This window comes from Canis lupus, chromosome 4 (genome assembly GCF_011100685.1).
Source record: "Canis lupus familiaris isolate Mischka breed German Shepherd chromosome 4, alternate assembly UU_Cfam_GSD_1.0, whole genome shotgun sequence".
NCBI lineage: Eukaryota > Metazoa > Chordata > Mammalia > Carnivora > Canidae > Canis > Canis lupus.
Window position 1 is genome coordinate 76,606,638 of NC_049225.1, and position 11,713 is coordinate 76,618,350.

General features: G+C 50.4%; 2 protein-coding genes and 1 long non-coding RNA gene across 4 annotated transcripts in view; 2 read left to right on the top strand and 1 right to left on the bottom strand.

Moving 5' to 3' along the window:
• Nucleotides 1-2,879, bottom strand: part of PDZD2 (PDZ domain containing 2) — a 358,274-nt gene extending 355,395 nt beyond the window's left edge. The window contains exon 1 of the mRNA XM_038535405.1: nt 2,803-2,879. The gene's annotated coding sequence lies outside the window, so the exon portion shown is untranslated. The remainder of the gene's footprint in view (nt 1-2,802) is intronic.
• Nucleotides 2,032-4,557, top strand: LOC119876224 (collagen alpha-1(I) chain-like). The gene is made up of 3 exons (XM_038535471.1): nt 2,032-2,890; nt 3,877-4,041; nt 4,550-4,557. The coding sequence occupies exons 1-3, from the start codon at nt 2,032-2,034 to the stop codon at nt 4,555-4,557; spliced, it is 1,032 nt and encodes a 343-aa protein (XP_038391399.1).
• Nucleotides 4,558-4,697: 140 nt separating this feature from the next.
• LOC102155585 lies at nt 4,698-9,494 on the top strand. Of its 2 annotated transcripts, XR_005358626.1 has the most exons (4): nt 4,699-5,237; nt 5,325-5,441; nt 6,271-8,654; nt 8,993-9,494. It is a non-coding gene; the product is annotated as an uncharacterized LOC102155585 (long non-coding RNA). The 2 variants fall into 2 exon arrangements; XR_005358625.1 differs by having other exon boundaries at nt 4,698-5,237; nt 5,325-8,654.
• Nucleotides 9,495-11,713: the final 2,219 nt, after the last annotated feature.

The following is an 11,713-nucleotide window of genomic DNA, read 5'->3' on the forward strand; positions in this document are numbered from 1 at the left end:
GGCCCTGAGGCCACATTCCAACAGAGGCATCTCTACCCCCTACACACACACACACACACACACACACCATAGTCTAAGTTACATAGGCCCACATGATCTAGGCCAAAGGAGTATCTGCAGCTCTGTGTTATCTTGTCCAGCCTACGGGCCTGGAGCTTCCAAGTGAGGGTGAGGGTAACACCAAGTACAATTAGCTGGTGGTGAGGAGAGGGAGTCCTGGAGTGTTGCCTATGCCTCTCTCCCTGAGGAAGCTGCGGGTGGCTGGTGGAGGCTTTATCTGCACATGAATAAGATATGGTCCTAAAGAAACAGGCCCAGGGCAGCGTGATGAGTGTGCCAAACGGCTCCTTAGAGCAAAGTCCAAAGGTAAGACTGCTCAACTTGGGAGAGAGAGACAGAGGATCACAGAGGAGGCGGCCCTCGAGCTGGATCTTGAAGAGTAAGAAGTGGTTCATAAAAAAAAAAAAAAAAAGAAGAAGTGGTTCATCAGGAAGAGCAGGGAAGAAAGGATATTCTACGACCTCACTCCTCCCACTACCACCCCCCAGCAAATCAGCCTTGTAGAGGCAGAGAGTTTGACAGACAGCAGGAAGAAGCCTGAAGAAGCACATAGGATTTGGAATTTATTCTGCATCCTGGGACACACTGACAGGTTTCACAAGGACAGGTGACTGCTAGGCTTGGGACACTGAGTAGTGTGGGAAGAGGGAGGAGAGATCTGGAAGGATGTCTCCAGGTTGCTGGTTTGCTCAATGTTAAAAGCCTGAGTCTCCATTTCGGTCACCTGTGCATTCACACTCCTAACCTTCAGGTGATCTTTGCTGCTTCTTCACTCCAAATGCAAGTAGCGCCCATGCTTCAAGGTCATGCCTAATGAACTTTTCTTCCCACAGCTGCTGCCAGGCCTCCATTACCTCCTGTGCCCGACTTATTACTCTAACCTTCTCACTGGACAAGTCACCTCCCATCTCTCCCACAGATCAGACTCATCTCCCTAAAGCACAAAGCGACAATCCTTTGCTTAAAAATCCCAAATATTTCCCTATCAGCTGCAGACCTAAATTCCTCTAAGACCTCAGGCCAGCCTCTTCTCCCGGCATACGGCATACCCCCAGGCCACATCCACACTCAGGATCAACCCCTCAGCCCATTCCTTCTCCACCTACCTCGGTTCCCCACAGAGCCCTTCAGAGCTCCTCAGTCAAAAGTGACTTCTTTCTCCTCTGTACTTCTAAAGTGCTCGATGTGGACCACTCCTCAGGTACTTTATCCTTTAGATCATCCCTTCACCCAAACACAGGGCACCTGTTCCATGCCACACGCGCACTGGTTTGGGTCGGAGCTGTCAATACACTTATCTCACTTCTGACACACTGAAACTCTGACAGCAAGGAGGGAGCCTCCGCGCATCCCCAGGAACCTCGGAGGGCCTACGCACAGCAAACCACAGGTACTCCAAAAATAAAATGGTTGAAATGAATAGAGCGATTATCATAAGTTCCCTTAAATAGTAAACTGCCTTAAGTGCATGCAAAATCAATCCTAATGACGAAGATTTAAAGCATAATTCAATATTTCTCCCGGAGCATATGAACTATGTCAAGGGAAGGTGCATTTATATACTTTGCATGGTTCTGATTCCTCCCCTCCCGGCACATTCCCGCACCCCTCCACTCCGTCTGCCCACCCCCCTGCAGCTCTCACACCACTATGTGGTTATTAGCGGAGCAGCAGTCCTTAGCCCGTGTCTAATGGAAGAAGGAACTGATGAAGCTAGAACAACCACCTACTGTCAGGGGTGTGTTCTGAGGCATTCCACGCGCCCCCGCAAGCAACCCTCCCACGCCACACCTGCCGGCCTAGACCTACTTGACCCGCACCCCGAAGCCACGGTGGGGAGGAGCCGGCCCGAGTCCGGAGCAGGCTGGCCCGGGAAGGGCCCGCAGCGCTGAGGGCCCAGGGCAGCTCTCTCCAGCAGCAGGTCCACGGATCACTTTCTGCAGCCCCTCAGGGACCCCCTCGGGCAGCTTCATGGTGCTTTGTCAAGGGAACGCGGCCAGCCAAAGCACCCCAACCCTGCTGGGCCAGCTGCAGGGCACAGATGCACCCCCCCGGCCTCCACCTCCAGGGAATGCCCTCGAGCCCGCCGCCGTGTCCCCTGCACACTCCGGCGTCTCTTATCAAGGTCTCTGCGCCGAGCAGGCCTCTGGGGACGGGCTTCTGGCAAACTCCAGCCGGGGACCCTGGACCCTGCCCGGACTCAAGCCCAGCAGCCCCAAGCCCTGCAGCACCCACCGCGCACCTGGGGGGGGGGGGGAGAGGGAGGGAGGGAGGAGGGCGACCGCAAGGAACCGGGCCAGCTGTGGGGAGGCGCTCGACTCCCGGGGGGACGCGGGGTTCCCTCCCGAGGACGCTCCGGGTCTCCCCGGGAGATGCCGACCCTGCCCCACAGACGTCCTTGCCTTCTGCGCGCCTGCTCCGTCCTCCTTCCCCGCGTGTCCCCCGGGCAGGGAGCCGGCGGCCGAGGCGGGCGCTCACGGCGCCCCGGGTCCCTGGGGCCGCGGAGGGGGCCCGGCGGCGGCTCAGGTGGGCACCGCGGGGCGCCGCTGGCCCCGTGCCCGGCGGGGGGGGGGGGCGGCCGGGGACTTGGAGCCGCCCCACCCGGGGTCGCCGCCCGGCCCGCCGCCTCGCCCCGGGAATCGTCGCCAAACTTTCCCGGGCTCGCTCGGTCCCCGGGGCCGCGGGTCGCCCCCCGCCCCCCCGAGCCCCGCGCCCCGGGTCGCGGCGGGACGGTCGCTTCACCTGCGCGCGGCTCCGCCGAGCTCCCGCTGCTCCTCGCGCGTCCGGCCCCCGGCGCCGCCCGGCGGGTCCCCGCGCCGCCGCCGCTCCCGCCGCTCCCGCCGCTCCCGCTCCCGCTCCCGCTCCCGCCGCCGCCGCCGCCCCGAGCCGCCGCCGCTTCCCGCCGCCGCGGGAGGCGCAGTCCCGGGCGCCCCGGGCTCGGCGGGTCCCCGCGGCCGCAGCCCGCTCCTCGGCCGGCTCGCCCAGCTGCGCGGCGGCAACGGGGATCCGCGGAGCCCGGGGATGGGCGGGGATTCCCTCCGCCCTCCCCCTCCCCTCCCCTCCCCTCCCCTCCCCCCCTCCCTCCGGGGGCCGCGAGGGGCGGGAACTCCCCGCGCCGAGTGACAGGCCCGGGGGGCGGGGATCCCCCCGCACGGGCGGCCGGTGGGCGGGGATTCCCCCGAGCCGGGCGCCCCTGGGGGAGCCCCGGGCGCCGTCTCCGGGATGCTGGGGGGATGCTGGGGGATGCTGGGGGATGCTGGGGGGAAGCTGGGGGGATGCTGGGGAGATGCTGGGGGGATGCTGGGGGGATGCTGGGGGGAAGCCGGGGGGGGGGATGCTGGGGGGAAGCTGGGGGATGCTGGGGAGATGCTGGGGGGATGCTGGGCGGAAGCTGGGGGGATGCTGGGGAGATGCTGGGGGGATGCTGGGGGGAAGCTGGGGGATGCTGGGGAGATGCTGGGGGGAAGCTGGGGGGAAGCTGGGGGATGCTGGGGCGATGCTGGGGAGATGCTGGGGGATGCTGGGGGGAAGCTGGGGGGAAGCTGGGGGATGCTGGGGAGATGCTGGGGGGATGCTGGGCGGAAGCTGGGGGGATGCTGGGGGGAAGCTGGGGGGAAGCTGGGGGATGCTGGGGCGATGCTGGGGAGATGCTGGGGGATGCTGGGGGGAAGCTGGGGGGAAGCTGGGGGATGCTGGGGAGATGCTGGGGGGGATGCTGGGGGGATGCTGGGGGATGCTGGGGGAAGCTGGGGGGATGCTGGGGGAAGCTGGGGGATGCTGGGGGGATGCTGGGGGTGGGCGCGGGGCGCCCTCTAGGTGGGAACGCGGAGCCGGGCGCCGAGTGGCCGCTGCAGAGCCGCGAGGGAGCCGTGGGCGCCCCGCACCGGGACCCGCCGGGCCGGGGGCGGGGCCGGGGCGCCGAGCACCCACACCCCGCAGGCTTCGGCCTCCGCCTCCCGAGGCCCAGGCTGATTGCACACGGTACGGCAATACGAGAATTTCCGGGGAACCCCACGGCACACCCCCCATGCTGCTTGATCCCCTAGTTAAGCTCCTGAGAGACCCCAAAGGCAACGTCCTGCGGCCCTGGGGTGCTGCTTCGGGGCCCGGGACGGGCAGCCAAGAGCCCCCCTCCTCCCCCCCGGGGACCCGCTGCCCATCGCCCTTGGCCTTATTCCAGGTCAGTCGAGGAACAGAAGCCTCCGGCTTTTTTGGATCCTTCATTCCCGTGGATTTTCAGGAAGCCCTTCAAATATTTTTGGTTCTTTTTTTTTTTTTTTTTTTTTTGTCATCCTTGTCATTCTGCCTACCACGGGGAGAGGATGATAAGAACATAATAGGGAGACTGCGCCTCTCTGCAAATTAAGCTCTCTTAAGAGGAAAAAGCTGGTCTTTTTCAAGGGCTAGCAGATAAGAGTTAAAAACATATGAAAAATTACAAAACCTGGGATAATGAATAGTTGAATAATGCTTTTGACATTTTCTGCAGCGCAGTAATTGGAAATCTTTGCTTTGGGGGGGGGGGGGATGGGATGGGGATGGGGTGGGGCAGGGATCCCCTGCAGCTTTGCCCAGCAAGGCAATAAGCTCTGGTCTCTGGGAAGACCAGACAGACATAAATCACCTGCACAGATCGTGCAGAGCTGTCCCACAGCATCAGAGGGCGGCGGAGTCCCAAGGCATTTCGAGATGGTATTTTCGGCAGGGTTTGGGGTGGGGAAGTACTTGAATAGCTGTTCTTCAGCTTTTATAATTACCAGGCCACTGAGATCAATGTCTGCACAAATCCGAGCTTCCTATAGGATAAGCTGTGCAATCTCAGGCACCCAGAGCTTCTCTCTTCCTATCTGTAAACAGAGGAAATACCTACCACTCAGGATTGTGAGGATTGGCAGTGACACAGCTACTCAGCACAGCACTTCCGAGGTGCTCAATGAAATGGCAACCGTTACCCAGAAAGGTATCATTGGGACACCACAGAAAATCCTTCTAGAATCACACAGGGCTGGGGTTTCTGTTTGTTTCACAACAGTCCATCACTCTCTTCCTATCATCACATCAACCATGAAAAGGCGAAGCCTGTCTCCGCAGCCTCTGTACCCAGCACCAACCTCCATCAGCATCCGTCGAAAGCGTGCTGAATAAATGAATATATACAGGAACCTATCACTCAGACTGTGAGCACTGCTACTCCTTACCCAATCCACCCCCAACTCCTTCATTCCAGCCGGGTACTCCTAACCTGCAAATTGTTCCTCTGCCAGAATGACACAATCCTCACACTCCTGTGTCGGCTGAAATCCCAAACATCACCTCTTCTGGGAAGGCTTCTCTAATCACTGGCACCAGCACCAGGTTTCTTCTCCTGGATTAATCTTTCTGTAAGTTGCTAATATAACCCTTGTCGGGTTGTAGTAAATCACAGGAATCATAATGTTCCCTCACCACATGCTTCCAGTTTGGGAGATCCTGGAGCAAAGAGAACCTAGATCTTATTATTTGTGTTCCCCAAACCTAGCATGGCATAGTGCACAACCCCTAGTAGCTACTCAATAAATATTTGCTGGATTCAAATGAATCATTAAATATACAGATACAGATGTGATATGTGTTCTATATGCAGGCGTAAATATTACATACAAAAGATACTTACGTATATGTAATATGTTCTCATCTTTCTCCTTCAGACATGGCTCTGCTGACCAGCTTAAGATACTTCTAGTTTCAATCACTTTTCATCCGATATTTTCCAGATAGTTTTTGGCAAGTTCTTGCTGCTATTAATAGCTCACCTCTCAAGGGGTCAATCAAATGCATGGAAATTTTCTTTTGCCCTTGCTGTCTTGCCAATTTGGAAAGCTCACAACTGAGGGCACTCGTTTTCCAGTGTTTGAAGATCAAAATGTAAATTTTTCCTGCCCCCTTGTTAAATATTTAGTCACAGATTAGTACTTCTATCCAAGTGGCCATTTTAATTTATTGCTCATAATATATATGATTTGGCGAGGAGGTTGGATTTAGAAAATCTAAGGCTTGTAGGTAGGGACAAGAGAAGATCAAAATAATGAACTGAGAAAAAAATGTATTGTTCTGGGCCATAATCTACCAATGATAGGTAAAAGAATGCAGCCTACTTGAGGGGAGTCCCCAGAGATTCCCATGGGCTGCAGTGGCATTTGGTTTACCTCTGAGCTTTCTCCCTCTATGAAGAAGAGACTACCCCACCAGGCAACTGTACCTGAATTGGAAGTTTCATCACCAACTCCAGTGAAATCGTGAAGGTTGCTTCCCATCTTTTCAGGTGCTCTTCTAAGTGTGTTGGGAGGAGAGGGAGCCTTTGGCAACAACTGGCTCAATTCCCTTCCTCCTCCAAGCCTCTGTGGGTTCGTTTGATCTCCAAAACAAATTCTAGCTTCCCGTTTACCTAGCTAGTTAGCCTCCTTTTTCTTCCTCTGGAAATTCCTGGCCACTAACTCTTCCATTCAGGAACTCACATGGGAATGAGCCATCCCCTGACCAAGGAAAGGTTTAGAAAGAACAAGTGAGGAACAATGACACTAAAACATTAATTCACTGGATCCTAATTTGGAATGTGTTTGAAGTTCACCAGGAGATTTGAAAATTCAGATGCCCTGGTGTCAGCCCCTGAGATCATCAGATGCTGAGTCTGTAGGGCAGCTCTGGATGCTGCATTTCTAACCAGCACCCTATGATTGTGACTTGGGTGGCCCACAAAACAGATTTGAAGAAATACTGAAATAGAGTGACTTTAAAAATGGGAGGGGGCCCAAGTTAAATCATACTCTAGTGCGTGGTCACAGTGCTGATAGAATTTAGTTTAAACCTTGATGAAAATTTTGTAATATTTATTCCATCCTCAGACACATGTTGTATTAGCCAATACACAAAATGGACCCGCAGTTGATGTACGCTGTTTTAAAATACTTGTTTAGGGGAAAGATTTCAGTACTTTTCATCCTGTGTATACTGAAAAAGATGAGTTTCACTGTGTCCACGAGCATGACACTGGAACTTATGCAAATGTGTGTTTTGTGGTATACAGTGTGGCACAGTATTATGGCACATGCAGAATTTATGGTTTTCTCGTAGGGGGCTGCCCCCTACTGAATATACTATCTCTCCTTCTATTTATTTAGATGGCTAAATCATCCATTATTTTATCTTTGACTCAGACTTCCATTTATACTATGTAAGCATGGTTGCCAGGGTAATTTTTTTTAATAAAATTTTTGGCAGGAAGAAATGAATTATATACTAGCAAGTACAGACCAGATATTGCTTATTATTTTTACAATTTATATAGATGATTCAATAATTCTGTCCAGTGCTGAATTACCCTGTGTACTCAGGGCACCGGTAAAACCAGGCTACGGGAGAGAGAGAGGTTCAGCTTTGATTAACATAACCAGTACTGTGCAATCAGCATATCGAAAGAGAAGCTATTTTCGTTCTACAGATGCATGGATTTTGCTTGCTAGTTGGCCAGTATCTTTATTTTTAATTTACACAAGAGACAGGACATAGGGATCTTCTTGGGGCTTGGGACTTCAATCCTATTGGTTCGGTCGTAAACATTTTCCTTCCAGAAGTTGGGAAGCTCGCGTCCTCCCCCATTGGCTCTTCCAATTCAGTCAAATCATCGTGCATCTAAATTGGTAGACTATTTAGGTAAGATATTTTCTAGCTCGTCATTTTGTGCACAACAGATTCTCATTCCGAACTCCTATCTCCCCTGCTGATTATTCTCCTTGTTCAGTTCTGCTCTACTTACTTATGAAAAGGCATCATTCTAAGTCAATCATATGCTATTTTTACACCTTCATCAGATACTTCCACTTCCAGATATCTTCATTTAATAATCTCCAAAAAAGCAATTATAAAAATAAACATATTACTAGTCTCTCTCTTCTGCTTTGTGGCTGTTGTTCTTATTGCTGTTGTTCCCTTTTCCTAATTTTATGTCCCCTCCTTATTATCTCTTTTACCAACCTCAGCACCCGCCTTTACTGGGACAGCTAAAATGGACACGGAAATAAAAGCCGGGTAATAATGATACCCAGCCTGCAAAAGCCACAGACCAGGGCTGTGTTCTGCGGCCAATCCCAGTAACTCAGTGAAGTGTGGGGTTACCTCAGGCAAGCTTCTCTCAAATGAGGATAACAATACCAGGCTCTACAGATCTCATTAGAATCTCGAGTCCCCAGTGAAATCATAGATGCAAAAATACTTTGAAAAAAAGGTAAAGGTCTCCTCAAATGAGAGAAGGTGAGAGTAACAGCTCTTTGAATGGCAATTTCAGGTTGTCACAGAAAATACATGACTAAGATGATTTACATTTCATCTCAGTGTACAGCAAGAATCACCAAGGGCAGTAGATAAGGCAGTCGATAAATCATCATTAACAACTTATTTGCATGATGTATGAATTAGTGGGCCAAACATAAGAAATGCATTTTGGATCTCTGCGGTGTTCAGGAGTGATGTACTGGTCGATGAAATCCACAGGAAGCAGAACCTTTGAAGAAAGGATACAGTGGACTTGAAAAAGCCAGCCATTGCCCATTGGAAAATATGTAAGAACAGCTTAATTTTGTTGGTTTTAGCATATGCTAATAGCGACCTCCTTCTAATTGCCCAAGGGGTGGGTTCCTCTAAGTCTGCTCTTGAAAAGAGCCCCAGGGATCATGCCCTTGGCCCTGAAATGGTTGGCCTTTATTTAAGTCACAGGGTCCTTCTCATTTCTGGTTAATAGAAAACTATTAACAAATATTTAAATGATCATTTTCTCTATTTGTTAAATATTTTTTCATGAATCCAGGGAGCAGCGAATCATCTTTTCTGCTTTACTGTGCACTTATCAACAAAGCAAATAACCTAAATTGCTTTTAAATAATTTGTTTTTGTAACTTAGACAATCAGACCACCTGGAAAGAGAGAAGAAACAAAACAACACACGATGAGAGCTCAGAATTCCTGGAGCCCAAAGGAGATTCCTTAGGAACCAACTTGCCCTACTTTGGAAATCTGCCCATCATTTTAGAAATGCTAATTATGCCTATTTAATGCCTGGTTTTCACAATCAAGATGACGTATCTCAGGACACTGAGGATAGAGAGCCTGACTTCAAGGACTGAGGGCGTCCATGGTTCCCTTGCCATTGAAGGGTGCACACATATCTCTGCCTCGTGCCAGAGTAGAGGAAATATTCTCCAAAGAAGGCAGCAGACCAATAAATTAATTCCTTATGATAAATTCCAAATGCTCCTTAAAGAATGATGTTTTTCTTATTAAAGTCTTTTGAGACATGTACCATCAGTCAGAATGTCATGGGGCTTATCAATATTGTATCTCCAGCATGAATTTGTAAGAAAGTGTTTTTAGAGATCAAAAAAGTTCACAGAAAATGCAGTAATACAGAGAGTGTCATAGAGCAGAATTTTCCAAAATTTGCTTCTTTGGCATGCATATATTTTCCTAACAAAGACTCCATCTACTCCAAAACTGAACTCTTTTTTTTTTCTAGAATTGCTCATTGTAAATCTCTTTCTGAAATTAAAGGGAATGGTCCCATAGATAGCATTTCACATTAGAATTTTCTGCTGATCCCAACCCGGGTAAGATAAGAGAGGTGCCTAGGATACAAAATATATGGAAGTGCTCACTCATTCTCTGGGCTGCGCCTAATCCCAACAGTGAGGACCGCCTTAATTTTGGGCCCCAAGCACCTCTCTTGCCTTGCCCTAGCCCTGGCCCTGGTTCTCTGACAAACACACAGAATGCAGAAAACACTTGAGCGGGTTGGACGCTGATTCAGCAGGGGGAAGTGCAGCAATAGTGTTCAACAGCACCACTGTTGAAGAGCTGTCTAGGTCTTGCCAATGTCCGTGGGGGTGACCTGACGCCAGCTGGGCCCACACACTCTGCCCCATGATGCAATGCTACACTCGCTGCCCTGCCTCCCATCTCATGGATGACCACACACATGCTGCCAAGCACAACTGTCAACACTTCACAGACCATCAGTGGAGGCAGGCCTGGCACCACCATGTCCACTTCCTAGTTTTTAATCCCTCAGTCGAATTATGGTAAACTTGAATGCTCAGCAGCCTCTAAGACCCATTAAACATGTAAATGTGCCTTTTTCACCTTTGCATTCATCCATCCCTACTATGAGCCTTTTTTGGTGATCCGCCTCTTGCCATGCTCTCAGATCCATGATATCCCACGTCCACTCCAATGCAGTTTCCTCCAACTCGCACTCTCACCTGTCATCCCAACAAGTATCCCCATTTCCTCACTCTCTTCCCTAAACACTTCTTCCTCCAGACTCTCACCCTCCAGTGAAGACAGTTTCTCCTGCAGCTCTCTCAAGCAGAGTGTTTATTTGGTTACAAGCATTACCTTACAACTCAGAGTCGGGAATGGTGTGAGGACCCCCATGCTTTGGGTCTATGGCCTATCATCTCCATCACTCTTATCTAATCTTGTGCCTCGATTGCACCTACCTGAAAACTCCATTCCAGGACGAAATCGGCCCTTCCCTGCACCAATGCCCGACGTTGAAGCACTGATGGGAAGAAACAAAACAAAACAAAACAAAAACCCAAAACCATGCCTGGGTAGATGGCGAATTCCTGGTTGCCTATCACAACCAGCTCTAAACAGTGTCCAGCTACCATTTCCCTCGTCAACCCACTCTCCCATTTATGCAATAAGTATTTCAAACTTTCTTTCACCATGTTCAAATTGCTGACTCCTCCTGTCTTATCCTTGTCTTTTTATCCGATGATGACCTTGCTTTCTAATTCTCAGATAAAATAAAATATATGAGGTAGGAGCTCCTTTAACTTCCCATCTCCAGATTAATAGATCTTCCCCAAATCAACACCCACCTTCCTCCTCCTTCCTTCATATCACCATGCATAATTCTTCAGGGCATGAACATCATGCTTGGGATAAAATGCAGTGTCTCTAGCCTGGTTTGCTTGGCCCCATGTGATCGGCCCCTATCTACCTGTCACTCTCACCTTGTACCACTCTGCCTCTTGCTCGCCCCACCCAGCAGTGCTAACTGCTTTTCAGATCCGTGCACCATGCTCTTTTGTTCTCCAGAATCTGGAAATTTTTGTTTCCTCTGCCCTGGAAGCTCTTTTTATTCCTCAATTTGCCCCTCATCCAATTCCTACTTATTCTTCAGGACTCTCTTTAGATCTCACTTTCCTCCAGGAAGCCTTTTCTTTCTCCCGGGTTAGGTGCCCTATTTCATGGTACTATGTCTTTTTCTTTTACAGCATTTGTCTCGATTGCTCTTCAATCTTTGTGAGATTACTTTTTTTAATGTGTGCTTTTTTTTTTTTTTTGAAAATATAGACTGCGGGTATTATGATAATCTTTGTCTATCTGGTTCAGAAATGTAATATTTAGTTCTTGACATAGTGCCTGGCACAAGATAAGTACTCAGAAAATATTTGTTGAATAGATGGATGAATAGCAAAAGCATAATAAGGTGCTCATGACACTGGGAGGTAATATACACAGACCATTTAGTTAATTGCCCTGTACTGGCAATGTAGTATTATTATGCTTGTACTCTGAATTGCTCCTGGACTTCTTGATCTAACAGAAAAAAAGG